The 26,429-nt window shown below is 41.3% G+C and overlaps 1 protein-coding gene across 1 annotated transcript; it reads right to left on the bottom strand.

Annotated features, from left to right (window-relative positions):
• Positions 1-14,253: 14,253 nt before the first annotated feature.
• On the bottom strand, positions 14,254-24,577 carry LOC130736659 (uncharacterized). Its single transcript, XM_057588462.1, has 2 exons — positions 24,209-24,577; positions 14,254-14,817 (listed from the first exon to the last, which is right to left on the bottom strand). Exons 1-2 carry the CDS (start codon positions 24,575-24,577, stop codon positions 14,254-14,256), a joined length of 933 nt encoding a protein of 310 aa, XP_057444445.1.
• Between the last annotated feature and the right edge of the window lie 1,852 nt (positions 24,578-26,429).

Raw genomic sequence — 26,429 nt, 5'->3', positions numbered from 1 at the left:
GATTTGAGGAGTGTTGAAGCAAGGCAGAAATAGGAAGTGCATCAAATAAATTCAAATCATCATCAGAAGCAAGTGCAGGCTTACTTGAATGTGCTGATGATCGAGTCACTCTGGCAGGAGGTTCAGTCCTTCTGACCGCTGCAGCAGCTGGTTCCACCCGAGTAGGCTTCACCACGATTCTGACCTTCTTCTGCTTCTTCTTTGGAGGACCATCCTCACTATCACTATCATCACCATCATCAGGCTTGCTCTTCGTCTTCTTGACCAGAGGGACATCAGATTCTTCTGAGGATTCTTCCAGAACCATCTTCCTCTTGGTTTTCTTCTTGGGAGGAGAAGGAAACTCTGGAGCTGGTGGAAGTCTGCTGACGAAATCATCAAGGTCAATCTCGAATCCTTGAGCCCTGAGGTCTTCAACATAGCATCTGATGGCGTCAGGATGGTCTGCTTGAGTCCACAGAGGGTAGTCATTCAGAGGCATTCTTCTTCCTCTGATCTCAGAAGATGTGTCTTCATGAGCAGGAGCAATCTTCTTCTGGACCAAACCCATCTTCTTCAGAGAGTTGGCAGTGAAGACATCGCTGACAATTGTGCTCAAATCCTCTGTGCAACCAGCATTGATCAAATCTTGCACCAAGTTGCTTTCAATGAGAAAGTCTGAGAGCAGCCTCCCAAAAGGGATATATTTGATTGCAGACTTGATGGAGGCGGTGGTGCGAGACTTCCGGATGCATTCCTTCAAGTAGGAGAACAGGAAGTAGGGAAGGCAGATCTTCTCCTGATTTTGGATGAAGAACAACATCGCCTTCTGGTTGAAGTTGATGTAATCTGGGAAACTGCCCTTCGGTCTCTGATTGATGCAGTTGAGCAGGATCTTGTGCCAGATCCGGAGTTTGGGGTGAAGGTCCATCACCTTGTAACTCGTCTTGCCCGGTTTGAAGGTGGTGTACAGAGCCTTGTTGACTATGTCCTTGGTGCTGGGTTTCAGCTTCGATTCCGTCAGTTGGAAACGATACCCATAAGCAATATCTGCACCTAGCAGATTCACGAATGACTTCTCAGTGATAATGATCTTCCTTCCAAGAATGTGAGAAACCACCTGAGTGTCATCGCAGTCTGCGTGCTTCCAGAATTCCTTTACCAATTTCTCATACACCGGTCCTCGAAGTCGATTGAAGTAGTTTCCCCAACCTTGAGCTTGGACTTCAGGACGAAGATCAAACCCATTTGCAGCCAAGTTATCGAGGTTGAATCTCCATTCTGCCAGGACTTGGAGTTTCTCAGGAGGAAATACGCAGTGAACGGCACAACCCCGTTCTGCAATAGGAACAATCTGCTCTTGAGCTTGAACTTGTTCTTGTGCCGGGTTCTCAGAGCCCCTTTGACCCGTTGCCAAACCTACTACCATGTGAGGGAACTGAGGTGCATCTGCAGTAGATCTTCTGGTTTGTCTCACCATTTTGAAGAGGTTGAAGGTTTGAGGTAGAAGATGAAGTTTGAAGGATGAAGAGAGATCGAGAGAGAAATCAAGAAAGAGGCGGTTTTGAAAAGCAGAGAGTGCGAGAGTGAAAACCGGAAGTGAACGAGAACGTGTGTGTATAGTGGGTTTTATCAAATAACCGTTGTTGATTCAAAAAGCACTTTAAGATCAACGGTTGAAAATTAAAGATAGATAGTAACAGTAAAATACACAATCACACACAGGAGATAAGCATATCTACACGCAATCATAACAGACTGTCACACGGGCACAAGGAACTATGCATCAGAAATTCTGACGCACGTGTTGTTGTCTCAGCTTCAGAGTCAGTACCAGTGGGCACACACACTCTGATTGAGTTACCTTCTGGACTAGACATCTTCTGATCAAGAAGTATCATAGTCAGAGGTTCTGATCCATCTTCACTCTGGACAAAAGTCCATGTTTAGATTTTTCAGAATAAAATTAAATCTATCTTCAGCTAAGGGCTTTGTAAAGATATCTGCCCATTGATGGTCAGTATCAACAAACTTCAGAAGAAGTACGCCCTTCTGTACATAATCTCTAATAAAGTGATACTTTACCTCAATGTGCTTTGCCCTTGAATGCAAGATAGGATTCTTACTCAATGAGATTGCAGCAGTGTTATCACAATAGATTGGGATATTGCTCTCAAGGATCTGATAATCCTCCAGCTGATGTTTCATCCAGAGCATCTGAGTGCTGCATATTGCTGCTGAGATATATTCTGCCTCTGCAGTTGATAGTGCAATGGTTGATTGCCTCTTGCTTGCCCATGAGACTAGATTGCCTCCCAGAAATTGACAATTTCCGGAAGTACTTTTTCTCTCTGTTCTATCTCCAGCATAATCAGCATCACAATAACCTGAAAGCTTATACTCTGATGTTTTCTTATACATCAAGCCAAGGTTAGTGGTGCCTTTCAAATACCTTAGGATCCTCTTAACAGCAGTTAAGTGGGTTTCCCTTGGATCTGATTGGAAACGAGCACATAAGTGAACACTAAATAATATGTCTGGCCTAGATGCAGTTAAGTATAGAAGTGAACCTATCATGCCACGATAGAGCTTCTGACATACTTTACCACTTTTATCTTCTTTCTCCAAAATGCATGTAGGATGCATTGGAGTCTTGGCCACTGTAGATTCCAGCATATTGAACTTCTTCAGAAGTTCTTTAGTGTACTTGCTCTGATGGATATATGTTCCTTCTGGTGTTTGATCAACTTGTATTCCCAGAAAGTACTTTAATTCTCCCATCATACTCATCTCAAATTCAGCCTGCATCATCTCAGAAAATTCTTTGCATAGAGATTGATTAGCAGAACCAAATATAATATCATCAACATAAATTTGCACAATTAAGATATCATCTTTATAAGTCTTGCAAAAGAGAGTTGTATCTACTTTACCCCTTACAAACACATTCTCCAGAAGGAATGAGCTAAGTCTCTCATACCATGCTCTGGGAGCTTGCTTCAGACCGTAGAGTGATTTCTTCAATTTGAACACATGGTCTGGTTTCTTTTCATCTTCAAAACCTGGGGGTTGATGAACATAGACTTCCTCTGAGATATAACCATTTAGGAAGGCACTCTTTACGTCCATCTGATGTAGAACTATGTTGTGATTTACTGAGAAGGAGATCAACAGTCTGATTGCCTCCAGTCTTGCTACCGGAGCAAATGTTTCAGTGTAGTCTATTCCTTCCTGCTGGCTGTAGCCTTGAGCAACTAGCCTTGCCTTGTTTCTGACTACATCTCCTTTCTCATTCAGCTTGTTTCTGAATACCCATTTCGTTCCAATAACATGAACATTCTCAGGCTTCTTCACTAAGCTCCAAACATCGTTCTTGGAAAATTGATTCAATTCTTCTTCCATGGCCAGAATCCACTCCTTGTCCTGAAGAGCTTCATCTATGGACTTGGGTTCAATTAAGGACACCAATCCTTTCAGACTCAGCAAGGTCTCTTCAGAGGGTCTGAAGGCAGATCTGGTTCTGACTGGTTCATCTTTGTTGCCCAGAATCAATTCCTTAGGGTGAGCTGCAGTGATTCTGCTCTTCTTCAGAGTTTGTGAGTTAGAGGGACCAGCTTCTTCCTCTGGTTCATCTTCCTCTGGCTCAACTTCCTCTGGAGCTTTGCCTTTGTCAGAAACATTAATGCTTAAATCTGCAAACTTTTCAACTAGCTTTGACTGGTCAGAGTCAAGCTTATCATCAAATCTAACATGAATAGATTCTTCAATAGTCTTAGCATCAGTATTATAAAATCTAAAACCTTTAGATCTATTAGAATAACCAAGTAATAGACACTTAGAAGACTTAGCATCAAATTTATGCAATCTATCCTTAGTATTGAGAACATAACAAACACAGCCAAAGGGATGAAAATACGAAATGTTGGGTTTTATGTTCTTCCACAATTCATAAGGAGTCTTATTCAGAATTGGTCTCACAGAGATTCTGTTCTTCCTCTCAACAACACCATTTTGTTGAGGAGTTCTGGGACAAGAGAAATCATGTGCAATTCCATAGGAATCAAACAGACTCTCAAACTTGTCATTCTCAAACTCTCCACCATGGTCACTTCTGACACGCACAATCCTACAAGCCTTCTCGTTTTGCACTTGAGCAATGAAGGTAGAGAACACAGCATGAGACTCATCCTTGCGGGTTAGAAACTTTACCCATGTCCAGCGGCTATAGTCATCAACGATAACCATCCCATATCTCTTGCCACCTATAGACTCAGTTTTCACTGGTCCAAACAGGTCGATATGCAGAAGTTCTAACGGCCTTGAGGTTGAGACAACATTCTTTGCCTTGAACGGGACTTTTGTGAATTTTCCTTTCTGACATGCTTCACAAAGAGCGTCTGAAGCGAACTTCAGATTGGGTAAGCCCCTGACAAGGTTTAGCTTGCTCAGCTGAGAAATCTTTCTCATACTGGCATGCCCTAACCGTCTATGCCATACCCACTGCTCTTCATTAACAGACAGAAGGCACTTCACATTCTGAGCCTCCAACTCAGATAATCTGATCTTATAAATGTTGTTCTTCCTCTTGCTGTTAAACAGAACAGAGCCATCGATCTGACTTACAGCCCGGCAGGACTTTTGATTGAATATAACATCATAACCCTTGTCAGCTAATTGACTTATAGACAATAAGTTATGTGTTAAGCCGTCTACCAATAAAACATTATCAATGCATGGACTACTATCTACACAAATAGTGCCAGTACCAATAATTTTACCCTTTTCATTTCCTCCGAAGCCAACTTCGCCTCCAGGCTTAAGTTTCAGCTCTCGGAACATACGCTTTTCTCCCGTCATGTGACGCGAGCATCCACTGTCCAGATACCATGATTGGTGTTTCAGTGGAGCTATCAAGGATATCTGCAACATAGATAATCTTGTCCTTAGGTACCCACTTTCTGGGTCCTCTTTTGTTAGTTACCCCAGAGGTTCTGATCACCTTGGGTGTCTCAACATAATATTTTAAAGGAATATTTGCATGATATTTAGTCATAGATAAAGATCCCTTTTTAAGAGGGTTTTTAGCAATTTTAGCAGGTACAGGATCAGGCAATATGGGACCAGAGGGAACAAAGCATTCATACAAGGATTTAGCTTTAGACACAGAAGGCTCATTTCTAATTGGTTTAGAATAGCCAATGCCATGCATTCCATTTCTGCTTACGCCATAGATCATTGAAGCCATTAAGCTTCTATCCACGCTTTTAGCTAGGAATCTTTGAAAAGACTTTTCATACTTAGATTCATTTCTACAATCAGAGGCATCACAGGCAACAATTTCTTCTAACTTAGCAATCTGGTTCTTAAGCACAGAGTTAGAATTTACCAAAGCATGATTTTCATTTTTCAAATCAGAAATAATTTTCTCATGTTCAGAAGGAGTCTTGGAGACAGCAGATAAGTTCTTTTTCAACTTTTTATGCTTAGACAATAAAGAGTTATACTTATCCATGATATCAGACAAAGCATGTTTCAGTTCAGAGGTAGAGAAAGAAGCAAATACCTCATTTTCATCATCTGAGTTAGGATCTCCTTCTGATTCTGAGTCAGAGTCAACAGCTTCCTTTGACTCTGCTTCCTTGTCTTTGACAATTGCCATGAGTCCTTGGACTTCACCATCAGAGTCAACATCCTCTGACTCTGATTCATCAAATGTCACCATCAGACTCTTCTTCGTCTTGAAGTGCTTCTTTGGCTTCTTGTCTTTCTTCAACTTTGGACAATCACTTTTGTAGTGCCCAGATTCTTTGCACTCAAAACATGTGACTTCCTTGATTGAAGACTTCTTCTGGCCTGAGGACTCATACTTTCCTTTTGCCTTTCCAGAGCCTTTGAACTTGCTCTGCCTGTGCTTCCAGATGCGGTTGAGTCTCTTGGAGATCAGAGTCAGCTCATCTTCATCAGAATCTTCTGATGCTTCTTCAGATTCTTCTTCTTCAGCTTGAAGAGCCTTTGACTTCTCAACCTTAGCCTTTTCAGATTTGGATTTCAAGGCTATGGACTTTTTCCTCAGATCTTGCATCTCTGAGCGTTTCAGCTCATGGCATTTCAAAATGCTGATGAGTTCTTCTAAACTCATATTCTCAACGTCTCTCGTGAGCTCTATTGAAGTCACCAAAGGCATCCAACTTTCAGGAAGACACCTGATGACCCTTATGACATGATCTTTTGTTGTGTAGCTCTTGTTGAGAGGTCGTATGCCAGCTACAAGCAATTGAAATCTGGAGAACATTTCTTTAATGGACTCATTTGGCTCCATGATGAAGGATTCATACTTTTGGATCAAAGACAATGCCTTTGATTCTTTGACTTTCTTGTTTCCTTCATGAGACATCTTCAGAGAATCAAAAATGCCTTTAGCAAACTCACGATCTGTAATCTTCTGGTACTCCTCATAGGAAATAGCACTCAGAAGAATTGCTCTTGCCTTGTGATGTTGTGAGTACAGCTTCTTTTGATCTGCAGTCATCTCTGACCTTGGGATCTTTTTGCCATCTGCATCAACTGGACGCTCGTAGCCATCCACAATAATATCCCAGAGATCTGCATCGAAACCCAGAAAGAAACTTTCCAGTCTATCTTTCCAATATTCGAACCTTTGACCGTCGAACATAGGAGGCTTTGCATTGTAACCATCTCTTTGAGTTTCACTGGTGGTGGCAGCCATTGTTTTTCACACCGGCCCGGATCACTGAACACTGTTAGGTGTGGTAATCAGAACTTGCGCTCTGATACCAATTGAAGGTATGAAAAACGGTAGAAAGGGGGGGGTTTGAATAACGTTTTCAGAACAAAACTTCCACCTTAAAGATTTTGACAAATCTTTCGAGAACTTAAGTGCTAAAGATAAGAGATAGAAAAGCACACAAGGATTTTATCCTGGTTCACTTGATAAATCACTCAAGCTACTCCAGTCCACCCGTTAAGGTGATTTCTTCCTTCTTAGAATGAAGGCAATCCACTAATCAGGTAAGAGTTACAACTGCACTTGAAACCTACAAGTGACTAACAATTACACTGACTTAGCTCACACTAAGATTCACTCTCTTAGTCTTCTCTAGGATCCGATCAACCTTGATCTCCTAAAGGAACTAAACAAACTGTTTATCAAAGAAATGTTTACAAGAGATTTGCTTCTAAAAAGCTAATAGTAAACACAATGAATTTCAGATGAAAGAAAGCTTAGAATATTTTGAATATGTCTTGCGCGTGTGTATTGCTTCTAGCCGCTTCTTTCAATCTTCAGCCTCTATATATACTCCAAGGATTAGGGTTGAGCGTTGCATGGGAAATGCTACCGTTGGAGGGCAGTTCTGGAAAATCCAGCTTCTGCTGTGGCTGAGAACGTTAGGTAGGTCGTTAGGAAGGTACACTTGCTTTTGTACTTGGATAGCGACTTGACCTTTTAACCTAGGAGACTTCTGATCAGGGGAATACTTCATATTGGAACTTGTGAAGCCGGTTGATCAGAGTCAAAGGGAAAGCACAGATCCTCTGACCATTGTATCTTCTGATTCTGAGCTCAGAGGGAAGAACATGGCCTTCAGAGTTTCTTGCTTCTGGACTTCAGAGTTTCCACTATTCAGCTTCTGGATCTTCAGAGTCTTCTACACCATCAGAACATCTGAACCTTCAGTGTTTCTTGGTTATCAGAACTTCTGGATCTTCAGAGCTTCTAGCGACTGAGTCCACATCAGAGTTTGTGTAGCTTCAGAACTTCTGAAGCTTTTCCACTGTTCATACTGAACATGGTGAATGCGAAAGCGTTGCTTGGGTTACCCTTTATACACAGTGCTTCTGATTTGTGTGAGATTGAGTTGAGGTCAGAGCCTGTAAACAACACACTCAGAAAAACACGTTAGAGTACCACAATTGTTCATATCAAAGGGTTAACTTGTAATCATCAAAACATAGAGTTGTACTACTAGATCAAAACTTGATCTTACAAAAACGACCCACATTCTTCCCGATCTCATGTAGGACCTCTTGGTCGTAACATTCAACTGGGAATCCCGGAATTCTGAACCAAACTGCCACTCTAGTGAGTTCCCCCTTTGAAGGGATAAACATAGGTCGCAATTGCTGGATAACCAGGTAGTGGCCCATTATTACCCAAGGACCTTCGGACAGGACATGAGCATAATCAATTCGGTTAGCGAACCGAATCACAAAGAAATCAAAGTCAAGATCAATGACCTCCATCTCCCTAGAAGGATTCCACAGTTTTGTCAGACGATCCTTAAGAAAGTTTAGGCCGATCCTTTTGCCCAGCAACTTGACAATAATAGCATTCTGCCAGGGTTTGCGCAGCTCCCTACGCTTCTCCTTGGAGAGCCTAATCACTGGACACAGAGGATTGACTGGGGCTTCCTCCTCCTCTGCCATCTCGCTATCACCGGAATCAGACAAGAAACCTTCCAACTGAACGTCATCTATCTCCTCTTCCGTATCCTCTCCATCATTGATGCCCAAGCATATATCCTTGTACGAGATCACCTTTCTAGCCAGAGGCATCTCCGTAGCAGTACCCGAGATTCCGGACGTACCCGGGTCTTTAAGGCATGACGTCGTGGCCCTGGGCTTGTCTTTGCCGCCCTCCGGCGGCTCCCCTGAAGCAGGCATCACGGAACGGGAAGGCTCACAGTTGAGGGAATCTAGAGGGAGAAAAACCCTAGGGGAGCGATTTGTTTCAAACTGAAATTTACATTCTTTTAGGATTTTATTTTGATTTATGTTGTTATTTTATTTAGGATTTTCAGAATAAAAAGAAAAGAGAAAATCAGGAAAAGAGATCTGATCTGGAGCTGCAGGTCCACGGAGCTATTGTGCACCCGCAGGAGATCAATGGAGCTGCAGGATTTTATTTTGATTTATGTTGTTTCTATCCTTGCCACGTGATCTAATCAAGCCGGAGGTCTACTGAAAGACCATGCACCCGCGGAGCACGGGAATCTTCACTTAAAGCTTGGACTAATTGGATTCTAACACGTGGCAGAACTAAAAGACAAAATGTCAAAAAGGGGACCACGTGAAGAGTGCAGCAGGCAACAGAATTTTGAAACGGAAAGGGAATATTGCAAAAAACAATAGATATATATATTTTGGTGGAGAAATTTATTATGGTCATCTTAAAACTTGTGCAAAGTTACACCAACCCATTTTGACTCACTATAACAGGTTTTAAAAAAAAAATCAAAATATATATTTTCTTAATTAAACATTTATCCTTAATTAATTTAGAAAAAACATTAATCCTTAATCTTCTGTTCCTCTTCTCTCTTACACCAGATCCAAAACCCATTCTGAAATCCATTTTTCATTCCTCATCTTCAAACCTCCATGCCACCCAGCCACCATCAATCCAAAACATGCAGTCAAGACCCCACGAGCCCACCAGCCACAACAACCACCGTCCCATCCTTCCTCCACCTCCAACACCACTATCTTCTTCCCTCTCATCACCACCACCAGATTTTCCATAACCGAACCACCAAACAAATTCCTTCTTCCATCCACCATATCTTCATCTTCTCCATCTCTAGTACTGAGTAACCCATCTTCATTGTTGCATCAATCTCGCGGCTGCCGTCACACCGATCTTGCTCGAGCACAAAGATGTAAGGACAAGAAACCCAGATCTGAGAAGAGGAAACCCAGATCTGGGTTTTGACCTGCGAAAAGATGAAGAGTTCACGCTGGTCCAGAACTTGATTCATCCACTACCTTCACTTGCAGACAACTTCACTAGATGTGTCATCCTTGCACCACCAATCTTCATCTTTCCCTAAAGCTTAAGAAAGTTTTAAATCTTTGTGCGCAATTTGGTTTTTGTTTTTGAAAAATTGTGTGGTGGAGTTCAGAATTGAGATCTCATTGTGGGTTATGTATGTTTTGAATTTGGGTTTTGTGTCTTGGACATCGAGTTTCTACCCAGAATTTGTGCCATCGGAAGTTTCAAGTGAAGGTTGAGTGGTGATGGTTTAGAGTGACCGGAGAGGAGGTTGGGGGAGGGAGGGTGGATGATGATGAATATTGAAGATGAAGGTAGATGAAGATGGGGATGAAGATGATGGTGGGTTTAATTTAGTGATTAGGTTATTAGGTATTTAATTTAGTAAAACTTTTATTAACTAATTAACTAATAAATATATATTTTGAATTAAATTTAATTCAAAATACCTGATAAACCCACTATAACAGGTAAAAAGTGCATGGTGCAACTATGCACAAGTTTTTAGAGGACCATAATAAACTCCTCCTATTTTGGTAGTAGTATTATTTTGAAGGCTTTTGGTGATTGGAATTGAGCACAAATTTCTTAGGGTTTTGAGAGCTTTTGCAAGGTTGCTCCTGAAGATTTTAGGTGTTATTTTCTTTCTCTTGAATTCTTGATTATGGCCATGCTTGGCTAAACTTCTTTTAGTACTTGGGTTGTGAATCCCTTTTGAATTATGTTTTGATTTGAATCTTTATTTATAGGAATTCTCTTTTCCAATCTTCGTAATTGAATCAATTTACATTGTTTATTCTTGAGTGCACGCAAGGAAATTGCTAATTTCTACGAGAACGGAAGTTGATTAGAAATTTAGGAAATAAGGATTCAATTCGATTAGGCGTTCCCTACTGCTTGATTCAAGAGTAGAACATAGTTGCGTTGACTAGTTTAATTAGGACTTAATCTTCAATTCTCTGGTCTAGGTGCTCGTAAAACAGACTTAGTATTTGAATTGGAAGTCTAGGGCGTGTGAGTTATCAACATCCTAGAATAAAGGTTAGATCGCCGAAGAAAGGTTTATTGAGTTCATATAAATACTGTTAGAATTGAAGCATAGGACAAATAGGTGAAACATACCCGAGTGCTATTTTTCCTAACTGAATTCGCAAATCTGTTTAATTTTCTCTGTTGCTTATTGCGTTCAACATCACTACTTCTAAAATCTGAAATTGGTTTTTACTTTTTTAAGTCTAAATAAGAGAAATAATAGAAACTACAATTGAATCACAATCCTCGAGGGATCGATAATTTATTACCACGGGGCAACTTTGTACCCTTGCAAAGGAGCTATCATTAATCAAATAGTAAATCTTCAAAATCACGTTGCTCTAGTATATACATGGCAGAGGCTCCTACAAAACATGAAAAATGATAGTTGATCTAATAAGAAAATAATAAAGAGATAAGAAGAGAAAATATGTGAAAATTGAGATGAACCACAAAAAGAGGTGTAAACATATCATAGCTCAAGCCTTTTTTTTTTGCATTAAGGACTTTTTGTCTTTGATGATAGACACTACTACAAATCTATAGAGGGTTTTTTGGTTTATCATTGAATAAATTACGAATTGAATAATGTTTAATATAATGATGTTTGATAAAGTTCGATGTAGAATAACTTCCTTCCAGGGAGAGGGACTATGGATAATGCTTCTTGGCTCAGGAGATTGTTCACCACATGGGGGTTTCTACCGCCAAAAGGGGAAGCTTGACTTTCAAAATTGATCTCGAAAAAGCCTATGATAGTGTCTCATGGGGCTTCTTGAAGGACACTTTGGCCATCTTTGGGTTTCTCAGCAAGTTGATAGATCTGATTTTGGGTTGTGTGAGCAGTGCCAAACTTGCCATTCTCAGGAATGGAAAACAGTTACTGACATTTTCCCCTGGGCGTGGCCTCCGTCAAGGTGACCTTTTATCCCCTTACCTTTTTGTCCTGTGCATGTAAAGATTTTATGTTAAAATTCATCAGTCGGTGGAAGCAGGGTTGTGGAAGCCCATCCGTGTGGCCCAGGGCGGCCCCCAAATCTCTCATCTCCTTTTCACTGATGATGTCTTACTTTTTTACCAGGTTACGACTTCCTAGGTAAATGTGGCTGTTGAGGTGCTTAGGAATTTCAGTGAAAGCTCATGCTTAAAGATTAACATGAGTCAAAGGCAATAACTTCCAAGGGGGTTCCTCACCGAGTTCGCGAAGAGATCAACCGAATTGCTCCTATTCCCTTTGTTCGTGACCTCGAGAGATACTTGGGGTTTCTCTTGGCTAAAGGGGGAATCACCGAAGATAAATTTAATTATCTACTAGATAACATTTAATGGAAGCTAGCCTCTTGGAAGAAAATTCTTTTGAACTTGGAGGGTGGTATTTGTCTGGCGAAATCCATGATTGTAGCAGTCCCAACATACACGATGCAAGCCTTTTGGTTGCGTAGGAGCTTAACGCAGCATATCAACAAGACAGTAAGAATAGTGGACAACGTGGTTGGAACAAGGTTAACTGGGAAACAATAATTCAAGATAAACAACATGACAGTTTGGGGGTGAAGGAGATGGAAGATTTTAACTCAGCCTTGCTAGGTAAAGCTTTATCGCAGCTGCTAATCCACTCATATAAGCTTTGGGTGAATGTTCTGTCGCATAAATACCTGCAAGGGAAGTCAATTTTGAGTGTGGAGAGGTTTGTTGGCTCGTCCCAATTTTGGCAAGGAATTTTGCGTGCAAGAGATCAAATCAGTGAGGGGTTCAGGTTTAGAATAAGGAATGGGGAGACCTCTATCTGGTATAGCAATTGGACTGCTTGTGATTGTTTTGCAAATCATCTCCGTTTCGTCCATGTCTCAGATACTACTTTATGCTTGAAGGATGTTGTCAGCGCAGTAATTGGTGTTTAGAAAAATTACCGACTATGCTACCAGATGAGATAACTGAGAAATTCTCTTATGTGCAGCCTCGACTTGATCCTAGTATTCTGATACATGGACTTGGAGCGGGAGCGACAATGGGATTTATACAGTGCGTGATGGTTAATCAGGGTTGAGGGAGCAGAACCATGTGGTGGTTGATGGCGATTCGTGGACTAGTTGTGAAAACTTCCGACGCCGGAAAAAGTCCGGACTTTCCTCTGGCTTTCCCTGGGTGAAGCGCTACCGGTGAGTGCTAATAGGTTGAAGTGCCACCTAGCAGTTTCAGGAGCCTGCGCTCACTGTTCTGCGACGGTGGAAGATGGGTTACACGCTCGGAGGGATTGCCTTCACGCTTGCGAATTGTGGGGAAAACTAGAAGCATGGGGATGGCGTAATTTAAGGAGTATGGATCTTCAGGTTTGGATAAAAAACTCAAGTGAGAGGCACCAATTCTATGTGATTCTTTGCTGGGATTTGGGGAGCCTGGAAGTGGCGAAACTATATATGGTCCTTGATCATAATCCATGGCCGCTGCAGGTGGCATGGCAGAAGGTTCGCATTGATCACGACGAATTCGTGGAGTTCCGGCATCCTTAGGGGGAGAAACTGACTGGTTGTGCAATCGTTGGAGGGCGCCGCCAGTGGGTTGCGTGAAACTTAACACGAATGAGAGTTTTCTTGAGACAGTTGACAGTATGGGTGGAGGAGGTTTATTGCGTGATAACACTGGCAGCTGGCTTGGTGGTTTTTTGTGGCGTAAAGATGGAGGAAGCCCATTCATTGCTGAAGCCTCAACGCTTCGTGAAGGCTTGCTGTTTGCTTGGAACAAGGGTTACCGTTAGGTTCAGTGTGAGAGCGATTGCTTAGATCTTGTCACATTTTTTGAGAGGCCTGAGAATTGGAGGTACCATATTAATGCAGCCTTGCTAGGTGAAATCGGTGACTTACTGTCCAGAGTCTGGCATGTCAAACTATGTTGGATTAATTGTGAGGGAAATACATCAGAAGATTGGCTTGCCTATAAAGCCTTATCAACGTCTTCCAAAGGTGTAATGGTAGTCAATTTCCCTTAAAGTCTTAAACGAGTGAACTTTGTTTAGAAATAATGTGTTGAATTTTTTTTGATAAGCCAAAATATATTGAAATGAAGTACAAGGGGTACTTCAACCCAATACAAGGATAAGAAAAAGATTCTACAAAGAAAGAGATAAGAAATAAAGGCAAGAACATGAACAAACCTAGAACCTAAAACCCAACCTTGGAGGAATGACAAAGAAAACATGCCTCATTAAAACCTTAATAGTGAAAACCCCCTTGGGAAAAACCCTATCAAGGAAAAAGAGTACAATATTTTCTAAGTCTAAGAGTACCCTCCAAGGGTGCCTAAACAGTTCAAAGCATTCCACCCCAAGTTTATAACAACATGTGGCCCAAAAATATAACAATACATGCATCAGACCCAGCATTCCTCCTACAACAGTCCCAAAAGCACAGTTGCTCCACATTCTTCATACACCAGCAAACAATTCATTGGTTTTATTACAACAGATCCATGCATGCACTTGGATTGGACCGCCACTCAAACCACGAGTAGCTAAACCCATCCACTTTTGCTTTCACCCACTGCCATGACTTAACTTGAATCAATTTCGAAGTATTTTCCAGCTCTACATTTGCTCCCTGGAAGACAACTTTGTTTCGCAGCATCCACACAGTCCAAACAAGGGACATCCAAAGAGCCCATTCCCCTGCTTGTTGTTTCTTTGACCTCCCAATCATCGGAAATTGGAGGAAGTGCTCTCTTACAGAAGCCGACAATACTGATTGCATCCCACGCCAAGCATAGCAGGCGCTCCATAGTCGAGTAGTTACTGGACACAATGAGAATAGATGCTCACTTGTCTCATCCGCTTGCTGACAAAGGGGGCACCGTGCATCATCGTCTTCGCCTAATAAGTGTCTTCTCCGCAAATTATCCCTTGTAGGTAAGCGATCCAAGAGTAGTCTCCACACAAATGCTCTGACGTTTGAAGGTGCACACACTGTCCAGATGGAGGCAAAGGCTGGATCCGAATCTGAATCACCCTCCTCATTAGCATTTTCCTGCAAAAAAAAGTAAGAAGAATTAACCGAATAAGTTCCTCCTCCTTCTAGCTCCCATATCCACTTATCAGATCTGTCTTCAACCAAGCACACAAACATTGTAATTCAGGTTCCCTCTGATACGATTGTCCTGCACGATGCTGGGACAAGAGGTTCGACAACCGCTTAACAGTAAAACAAAACTTAACAACAGAAACAATAACACACAGTAATTTTTAACCCAGTTCAGTGAAAACTTTCACCTACGTCTGGAGGATTTGCACCCAAAGAAAAGAAATCCACTATCTCAAGATTCAGGAATTACAGACACTCATGAACAACTCAGTTCATAGTTCACTTCCTAATCTACCCAGTGTATTTCTACTTAGAATCTCAACCTAAGTATGAGAGCCCCTCTCACTTTCTCTCAATCACTGCCATAGTGATTGGTGAACATAATAAATAAGTAGAGTTTGAACGCAATCAAACACACATAATCTCTCTTTGCTTTATAGAATCAGTGAGCAAAGACAGATTCACAACTAACAAAGGACAAAGCACAATTAACAAATCCTAAAACACTCGATCTCTCTCTAGCAGCTTCGACGCCTTCATGTTTTAGGTCTTCATCCTTTTGTAGACTTCAGCAGCGGTAGCATGGGCTTTAGGGTTGGCACGGGCTGAAGAAACAGATTGCGGTAACAGCAATTCAAAAACGCAATCTTGATAGATTCGGTTTCTTATTGCACAAGAAAAGATAGAAACCAATCTTTTAACAAAGATTGTTTCAACAAATAACAACCCAACAAATAAACCCTTCTGGAATAGCTACTTGCTCCTCAAGTAACTCAAAAACATATCTTCAGTAAATCTTCAGAGGGCCCACAACAGATACACAAGCTAACGACTGATGCCCTAGCTTCACGAGGTCAGATGTCACGGCATCTGCTTCGACAATCGGTTGTTTTGACAAAATGCATGGCAACATGTTCTAACAATCTCCCCCTTTGTCAAATTTTGTTTAAAACAACTCACAATTAGAGAGGATAAAAACTAGAGAAACAATTCTCCCCCTTAGTCAGATCTCCCCCTCAACTGATGCAACTACACAACCAACTACCATTCTTCAGAAGACATAGTTGGAACAAAAAACACTTAGCAGCACAAACACACAACCAGAAGTACAATCAGGCCTTAGTATATGATGACACCAAAATAGATCAGCTTAAAACATCAACGTTTCAGAAATACTGCTAATCAGATGCAACGTTTCAGAACTACTGCTATCAGAAGTTAGCACCACATAGGCTATCAGAAATACTGCTAATCAGAAAATGCTTCTTGAAACAAACATAGCCTTGATCTTGAACTTGTCTTCAAATTAAACAAACCAAAGCCAACACTATCAGAGTTAACACGATCAGAACACACATAGCAGAAGAGTCTTCAATCTCAACTGCAACTACTCCCCCTTTTTAGCACAAATTTGCAAAGGGTGCACACGATCAGAGCAAACTAGTCTTCAGAACTTGACTCCTCCCCAGACCCTTCTGCTCCTTCTTCAGATCCTTCCTCCTCTTCATTCCTCGCTTTCTGAGCAGCTGTAGCAGCAGCACTGTGCTCACCACCTTGACGTTCTTCTTCTTGAAGCTTGTGTAGCAACGCATCAACTTTAAGCTTCCTAGCAGTGCTCACCCTGATTGTCTCCTCCAAAGCCTTGGAAACTTCCTGTAATTCAGCAATTATGACCTTAGTACCAGATTCAGTCACAGGAGGAGCAGATGTTCTGCTGGTTGGTAAAGCAATGTCTAGAACATGTGGCTCCAAAAACAAACGTTGATCCAAAGTGATTGGAACACCACGAGACATAGCCACATCATCAGCCTTGAGAATCTGAGGATGTTGCTTCAAAATGATCTCAGTAAGAAGTGAAGGAAATGAAACAGGCAGCTTCACAGCACAAGTATCAGCATGCTTCAATGTCTGCTCAAACACAAAAGTTCCAAAATCAAAAGCAATAGACTTGCCAATCCTGTAGATCAACTTGGCAATCGTTGCAGAAACACCAGAGGTATGCTGAGTAGGAACCCAATTCACAGCACCAATCCTGTTAAGGATAGCATACTTCACACTCAGATTTCCAGTAGACAACAACTTCTTGCTGGGCCACTTCTTCACATGACCTGCAGTAAGCTCCTTGGCAACATCATCCATGGACACTTCTTCATCAACAAATTCAATAGCACTTCTTCCAAGTGCTTGATTGACCACGGCAGGTGAGAACATCACACATTCAGCCCGCACATAGACTTTCCTGAATTCTGCACTATCAAGAAGTCCCACATCAACAGAGAGATTCACCAAGAACTCTCTCACAAGCTTCTCATAGCACCTTCCAACATTCTGAATAGTCTTCATCAGACCTGCTTTCTCAATTAGTGCAATTACATCTCTGCATTCAAGAACATCAGAACCAACTTCCCTTTCCTTGGCCATTCTCCTCTTGCAAACAAACTTCCACTTCTGAACATTCTATTCTAAGTGGAAAGACACTCTATCAATAGGAACAGCAGGAACATTCTGAGGAATACGCTTACCAGAAAACTTCTTTTTCTCAGAAGATCGAATGTCCTGGACACCGACTTCAACATCTAACTCAGAGTCTTCAACTTCAACTGAAATCTTCCTCTTCTTCTTCTCAGTGGGAGTCTTTTCTTCCTTTTGCTTTCCCTTACTCTTCACACTGGCCTGTCTGGATTTCTTTGATGGAGTAGGAGTGATTTCAGGAGAAGAAATCCTTCTTTTCTTCTTCATCCTCACAGCAACACTATCAGCAAAAGTCTCAGTCAGAGGAACATCATCAGAAGCATCATCAGAGATGTCCTGAACAGAGGTTGGAGCCTGGATTGGCTCTTCAGAATTGATACCCGCAGAGTTATCATTCTTTGAATCAGCATCCTTAGAAGAGGATGATACAGAGATATTAGGCTGGGTAGCACCACCTGAATCTTCATGAGAAGTGGAATCCTTTCCAGAATTTTCTTGAGCAGAACCTTCCTTAGACCCAGATGTCTCAACATCAGGCACAACATCAGGGGGCGATTTCACAGGAGAATCTTCATCATTGATTTCCTCTTCGTCAGGAACATCCTCAAGGATAGGAACATTCGGGGCTTTGCTATTCTTGACCTGTGATTTGTAGACCTTGCACGTTGGATTTCGTGATCTTATCTTCTTGGGAGCTTTCTTGGACACAGAAGATGGTTGAGAAGAATCACTCTTCAAACCCATACACTTGACTCCTTTAGCATTTCTTTCAATCTTGGTCTTGACAGATTCCTTCTTTCCTGAACTTTGAGACATGATGAATTGAGAGCAATTACAAATAGAGCACAGAACAACGAAACAGAATTGCAAATGAGAGATGATAAGTCTGGAAGAAGATAGATGCACAAGCGGTTGAGAGAACACAATTTTCCCGTTGGAGGTAGTTATAGGATAAGTGAACCATGAAGTAACTTTCTCTCTGCTGATGTCACAACGGCAGTTAATGATGACCAAGAATAAACTAGCCGTTAACATACTGGAGCACGCTAATTGCTATGCATCAGAAAGACAAATCCCTAGACTTCCTCTTAATTTTTCAAAAGTGATTGCATCAAGGGGTTTTGTGAAAATATCAGCCAATTGCTTGTCAGTTGTAACATGATCCAAATTAACAATTTTATCCTCTACCAAGTCTCTAATAAAATGATGTCTAATGTCAATATGCTTGGTCCTGCTATGCTGTATGGGATTTTTAGAAATATTAATTGCACTGAGATTGTCGCAGTACAATGTCATGACATCCTGTTCAACATCATACCCCTTCAGCATTTGCTTCATCCACATGAGTTGTGTACAACTACTTCCTGCTGCAATATATTCTGCTTCAGCTGTAGACAATGAGACACAATTCTGCTTCTTGCTAAACCATGAAATCAAATTATTCCCAAGGAAGAAACATCCACCAGATGTGCTCTTTCGATCATCTGCACTACCTGCCCAATCTGCATCACAGAATCCAACTAAAGAGGAATTTGTATCATGAGTGTAGAGAATACCATAGTCACTTGTGCCATTGATGTACTTGATAATTCTCTTGACCTGTAGCAGATGACTTGCTTTAGGAGCTGCTTGATATCTAGCACAAACTCCGACAGCAAATGTGATGTCAGGTCTGCTAGCAGTGAGATACAACAAGCTTCCAATCATGCTTCTATAGAGACTTTGATCAACATCTTCCCCCTGCTCATCCTTGGAAAGTTTGATGTGTGTAGCAGCAGGAGTTCTCTTGTGACCAGCCTTTTCAAGGCCAAACTTCTTGACTAACCCATTGGCATACTTACTCTGTGATATGAACATAGAATCCTCCATTTGTTTGACTTGTAGTCCTAGAAAATAATTCAATTCACCAACTAGGCTCATCTCAAATTCAGATTTCATTTGTTGGACGAAATGCTCCACCATTGAGTTCGACATTCCTCCAAAGACAATGTCATCCACATAAATCTGTGCTATCAGGAGCTTACCTTTGTCATTCTTTACAAACAGATTTTTATCAATTCCACCCTTACTGTAACCATTGCTTACATGGAATTCAGTTAACCTTTCATACCAAGCCCTAGGTGCTTGCTTCAAGCCATACAAGGCCTTCCTCAACTTGTACACATGATCTGGATGATGTGGATCTGTAAATCCTTTAGGCTGTTCAACATAAACTTCTTCACTCAAATAGCCATTCAGAAAAGCACTCTTCACATTCATCTGATATAGTCTGAACTTCAAGAGACAAGCTACACCTAACAAGAGTCTTATAGATTCCAGTCTAGCTACAGGAGCACAGGTTTCATCAAAATCAAATCCTTCTATCTGAGTATATCCTTGAGCAACTAACCTTGCTTTATTCCATGTGACAGTTCCAGTTTCATCTGATTTGTTCTTGAAGATCCACTTATACCAATGATGTTTACTTCTTCAGGTCTAGGAACTAACTCCCACACTTCATTTCTTCTGAACTGCTCTAGCTCCTCTTGCATAGTATTTATCCAGTATTCATCAGTGAGAGCTTCATTGACATTCTTGGGTTCTATCTTAGAGATGAAACAACTGTAAGCAATTATACTTCTGGATCTGGTAGTCACCCCTTCTTGAAGATTACCAATAATGTTTTCTTGAGGATGATTCTTCTTAACCCTGATTGATGGAGCTTTGTTTGATGTGATATCTTTGTCTTCCTTTTCATCAGCACTTGTTTCTGACTCATTGTCGAGGGCGGTTGCTGGAGCATCGGCTGGAACATCAGTACCATCATCATCTTCATTCAGAACTTCTTCTTCCTTCTTACTTGGTTCATCATCTACAGTCACATTCACAGATTCCATCATGGTCCTTGTGCGAGAGTTAAAAACTCTATAAGCTTTGCTGTTCATAGAATATCCCATGAAAATTCCTTCATCACTTCTAGGATCAAGCTTCCTCTTAGGATCACGATCTGCAAGGATATAACATTAACTTCCAAATATGTGAAAGTATTTTACAGACGGTTTTCTTCCTTTTCATAGCTCATACTGTGTGGAGGATGTCCCTGCCCTGATGGTGACTCTATTATGTATGTAACAGGCAGTACTCATAGCTTCAGCCCAGAACTGGTGTGGAATCTTCTTAGCATGTAACATTACTCTAGCTGATTCCTGGAGAGTTCTATTTTTTCTTTCAACTATTCCATTCTGCTGTGGAGTGATGGGGGCAGAAAATTCATGGCTAATACCTTCTGTTCCACAGAACTCCAAGAATTTTGAATTCTCAAACTCCCTTCCATGATCACTTCTGATTCTCACAATCACACAGTCCTTCTCATTCTGAAGTCTCATACATAGATTCTTGAATATTTCAAAAGTCTATGATTTTTCTCTCATAAATTCAACCCATGTATACCTTGAAAAATCATCTACACAAACAAACACATACCTTTTTCCTCCCAAGCTTTCAACCTGCATGGGACCCATGAGATCCATGTGAAGCAATTCCAGAACCTTTGTCGTGGTCTGATGCTGGAGCATCTTGTGTGGCACCTTGGTTTGCTTACCAATCTGACATTCTCCACATAGCTTTCCTTCTCCCAAGCTCAAATTGGGCAATCCCCTTATCGCTTCATCTGCAAGAATCTTTTGCATGCTCCTGTAGTTGAGATGTCCTAGTCTTTGATGCCATACATTCAATTCATCTTCTTTAGTTAACAAACATCTGGAAACATGAGCTTTATCTTCTGATGTCCACATATAACAGTTGTCTTTTGATCTGACTCCTCTCATCACAACTCTCTCATCATCAGTGGTCACAACACATTCTATCTTATTGAACTTCACATCATATCCTTGATCACACAGTTGACTTATGCTGATTATGTTGGTTGTTAAACCATTTACAAGTAACACATTGTTCAAGTTAGGAGATTCTGTGCTAACAAGATTTCGTACTCCCTTGATCTTTCCTTTAGCTCCATCTCCAAAAGTAACATAGTTGGTGGAGTGACTTCTGATGTCTTGCAAGAAGCTCTTGTTTCCTGTCATGTGCTTTAAACAGCCTCTATCAAAATACCAATCTTCCTTTGATGATGCTCTGAAAGACGTATAGGCTACCTGACATCTGACTTCACCCTTGGGCTTCCATTGCTTCCTCATCTGAACAGGCTTTTTATCGTGCATCTGAGGATAACCATATAACCTGTAACAGTAGGGCTTTATATGACCATTCTTACCACAGTAGTGACACTTCCAATGTACAGTTTTATCAAGCTTAAGCTGGGGTTTTACATGCAGAGGTACATGTCGAGGCAATGAATCTGACACCTGATAATTTTTGGGCTTCTTGAATTCAGTTTGTTTTGCAGCAGACACAAATTTCTTTGAACCTTTCTGATTTTCTTTGTTTGCTGTTCTATAGTCAAAGCCAATTCCCTTCAAACTCCCTCCTTGCTTGCTAGTTTCTTTCAGAATTTCATCAAGCATATCAGAACCACTGTTCAACATTCTAACAGATTTGTGAGTAGCTTCAAGCTTTCTTGTCAGAGTTGCCACTTCCTCTTGAAGTCCTGCATTAATCAACACTAGATTAGCCTTTTCCATAACGTCAGCATTATTAAACTTACTTTGCCATTCCTCCAGATCTTCCTTCAGCTTTGTGCTGAGCTCTTTCAGCCTTTCATTCTGAGAGACAAGTTGTTCTATCTCACTTTGCTTTTCTCTCACAAGTTTACATGCTTCTTCCCACTTGATGTGTAGCAGCTTGTAAGTCTCAGCCAGTTCCTCATCTGTAATGTCCTCATCACTTGTATCAGACTCATAGACGGTTCCAGAGAAAGCATTGACTTTGTTTGCAGATATCTCCTCCTCATCTTCAGTGTCTTCATCTGACCAAGTTACCATCATACCTTTCTTCTACTTCTTTAGATAAGTGGCGCATTCAGACCTGATGTGACCATATCCTTCACATTCATGACACTGCACTCCTTTATTCTGACCAGATCTTTCTTCTTCTTTGGTCTTCCTCTGTGAATTAGAAAATTTGGGTTTGTTATCGAATTTCATGTCCTGGACATTAGGCCTGGTTCTTTTGTCAATCTTTCTCAATGCTCTGTTGAATTTTCTTGCTAGCATGGCCAGAGCCTCAGAAAGATTTTCACCCTCACAATCTTCATTATCACCTTCATCAGTGTTTGACACAAAAGCAATGCTCTTATTCTTCTTCTCAGATTTTCCACTCAGTTTCAACTCAAATGTCTGCAAAGAGCCAATAAGTTCATCAACCTTCATGTTCTCAATGTCTTGAGCCCCTCAATTGCAGTGACTTTCATAGCAAACTTCTGAGGAAGAGATTTCAAGATCTTCCTTACAAGCTTCTAATCTGACATAGGTTCTCCCAAAGCAAATGAAGCATTAGACAAGTCACGGACACGCATGTGGAATTCTGAAATAGTCTCTTCTTCAGTCATCATCAAATTTTCAAACTGAGTAGTAAGCATCTGAAGCCTTGACATCCTTACTCGAGTATTTCCTTCATGTGCAGTTTTCAGAATTTCCCAAGCATCCTTTGCCACAGTACACGTATTGATCATCCTAAACATATTCTTGTCAACTCCATTGAAGATAGCTTTAGAGCCTTTGAATTTCCAAGAGCAGCTTCATCTTCAACACTGGTCCATTCTTCTTCAGGTTTTTCCACAACAGTAGTAGAGGTGCCTTCAACCTCAGCCTTAGTGGGGTGCTTCCAACCCTTGACAATAGCTTTCCAAGTCTTGTTGTCAATTGATTTGAGAAAGGCTGTCATGCGAACCTTCCAGTAGTCATAGTTAGTACCATCCAGAATGGGTGGCCTATTGACTGATCCCTAGTCAAAGCCAATTCCCTTCAAACTCCCTCATTGTTATCCATGAGAACTTGAATAAAACTCCCTGGAGCTCACCCAACCAGAACAGGATGCCTGCTCTGATACCAATTGTAATTCAGGTTCCCTCTGATACGATTGTCCTGCACGATGCTGGGACAAGAGGTTCGACAACTGCTTAACAGTAAAACAAAACTTAACAACAGAAACAATAACACACAGTAATTGTTAACCCAGTTCAGTGAAAACTTTCACCTACGTCTGGAGGGTTTGCACCCAAAGAAAGGAAATCCACTATCTCAAGATTCAGGAATTACAGACACTCATGAACAACTCAGTTCATAGTTCACTTCCTAATCTACCCAGTGTATTTCTACTTAGAATCTCAACCTAAGTATGAGAGTCCCTCTCACTTTCTCTCAATCACTGCCACAGTGATTGGTGAACACAATAAACAAGTAGAGTTTGAACGCAATCAAACACACAGAATCTCTCTTTGCTTTATAGAATCAGTGATCAAAGACAGATTCACAACTAACAAAGGACAAAGCACAATTAACAAATCCTAAAACACTCGATCTCTCTCTAGCAGCTTCGATGCCTTCATGTTTTAGGTCTTCATCCTTTTATAGACTTCAGCAGCGGTAGCATGGGCTTTAGGGTTGGCACGGGCTGAAGAAACAGATTGCGGTAACAGCAATTCAAAAACGCAATCTTGATAGATTCGGTTTCTTATTGCACAAGAAAAGATAGAAACCAATCTTTTAACAAAGATTGTTTCAACAAATAACAACCCAACAAATAAACCCTTCTGGAATAGCTACTTGCTCCTCAAGTAACTTAAAAACATATCTTCAGTAAATCTTCAGAGGGCCCACAACAGATACACAAGCTAACGACTGATGCCCTAGCTTCACGAGGTCAGATGCCACGGCATCTGCTTCGACAATCGGTTGTTTTGACAAAATGCATGGCAACATGTTCTAACAAACATTAACATCCCCATTAACTCCTCCAACCAAGCCTCCTCCCTTCCTCGAAGACTCCTTCTCCATTTGAAATCCCAATGCCAAACTCCATTGCTCCACATCCCCATATTTTTCACACTATATCGCTTCTGTTTTGAGAGGTTATACAGTCTAGGGAACCTGGATTGCAAAGACTCATTTCCTAACCAACTTTCTGTCCAAAAAGCAGTGTCATTTCCCTCCCTCACTAATTTCTGAGCCCCATTTTCAAACCAGTTCCACCCTTCTAACACGCATGCAGAGGTAATATCATTCCACCATGAAGAACCACCCCGTGTTTCACACCTAGCTTTGACAACCTTGCACCATAAACTATCTGGTTCTGTCATGAATTTCTACTGCCATTTTCCAAGCAACGCCATATTAAATAGGCGCCAGTCCTTTAATCCTAATCCGCCACCATCCTTTGGCTTGCATACTTTTTCCCATTTTACCCACGCAATCTTTCTCTCATTCTCTACACCACCCCATAGAAAATTGCGCATAATACTTATACAAGTTTGGAGCACCTCCGCTGGAATTCTAAAGAAAGATAGGAAGAATAAAGGCATTGAAGACAACACACTTTGGATGAGGCATATGCGTCCACCAAAGGAAATGTGCTTTTGCTTCCAAGTTGAGAGCTTACCCCGTATTTTATTCACAACTGGTTCCCAAAGTGCCAATGAATTTAGCCTTCCACTCACTGGCACTCCCAAATATGTAAAGGGGATGTCCATCAATCTACAGTGAAGAACAGAAGCAAATCTGTGTAAGCTCCCCCTTTCAACTGCTATACCTGCAAGTTTACTCTTATGGAAATTTACTTTGAGACCTGAAGCCATCTCAAAGCATCTCAAGACGCACTTAATCCATTCTACATTTTGGATAGTTGCAGTGCTAATGAAAATGGTATCATCTGCAAACTGTAGCATGGCAACCTCCACCTCACCACCCATGCCAAGCTTAAAACCTTCTAATCTGCCCAGCTCCACTGCTCTATTAAACATGCCACTCAAACCTTCAGCCACAATTAGAAACAAGAAGGGTGCTAGAGAATCACCTTGCCTCAGTCCTTTGCTCATTCTGAACTCATCACACGGACTTCCATTTACCAACACAGAAACAGTAGCTGATTGCAAACAATTCAAGATCCAATGTATCCATTTATCATTAAACTGCATCCTCCTCATCATATAGGATAAGAAATCCCATTGGACCGAATCGTACGCCTTTTCATAATCAACTTTGAAAATCACAGTCGATTTCTTTGCCTTCTTTGCTGCATTTACAGTTTCATTGACCACTACCTCGCTCTCTAGCATGCTTCTCCCGCCTAGGAAAGCAGACTGGTTCTCATGGATAACCTTAGGTAAAACCCTCTTTAGACGATTAGCCAGCACCTTAGAAACCACCTTGTACATGCACCCAATAAGCGAGATTGGCCGAAAATCATTCAAACTTATAGGAGAGCTGACCTTTGGAATTAATGCAATAAAAGATGCATTGCTTCCCTTAGGCCACACTCCCCTATTCCAGAAATCTTCTAACACTTGGTGAAAATCTCCTTTAATCACCTCCCAGAATTTCTGAATGAATTTAAAGTTAAACCCGTCAGGGCCCGGGCTTTTGTCGCCGCCACATTCCCTAACTGCCTCCTTTATTTCATGAGCCCCAAATCGACTTGTCAACATCGCATTATCCGCGTCAGTTATTGCTTTAAACGGCACCCCATCCAGACATAGTCCAGGTCCCCTTGTAGCTGTAAACCGCCGCTCAAAATAGTCATTCACCTCAACTTTGATCTTTTGTGGATCTTCCTCCCAATTTCCATCAACCATTAGCCCCACAATCGAGTTTGAATGTCTCCTCAAATTGATAAGCGAATGGAAATATTTTGTGTTTTGATCACCCTCCATGAGCCACTTTGACCGTGACTTCTGACATAGGAGAGATTCATGAAGCCTTAACACTGACTAGAATTCCTCCTACAATGTCCTCCTCTCTTGGATTTCCTCTATGGACAACCCCTCAACCTCCTCCTTCCTGTCTAGATCATTTAATTTCTGTACAACCACATTCCTTCTGCTCTTGAGGTCCCCAAACACTTCTTTATTCCACTATTTCAACCTTGCTTTCACATATTTTAATTTCTCCTTGAGGATAAATGCTCCCCAACCTGAAAATTGTTTCTCTACCCAT

This window comes from Lotus japonicus, chromosome 2 (genome assembly GCF_012489685.1).
Source record: "Lotus japonicus ecotype B-129 chromosome 2, LjGifu_v1.2".
Lineage (NCBI taxonomy): Eukaryota > Viridiplantae > Streptophyta > Magnoliopsida > Fabales > Fabaceae > Lotus > Lotus japonicus.
The sequence above is the reverse complement of the archived record's forward strand: the minus strand, read 5'-3'. Positions and strand labels throughout refer to the sequence as shown.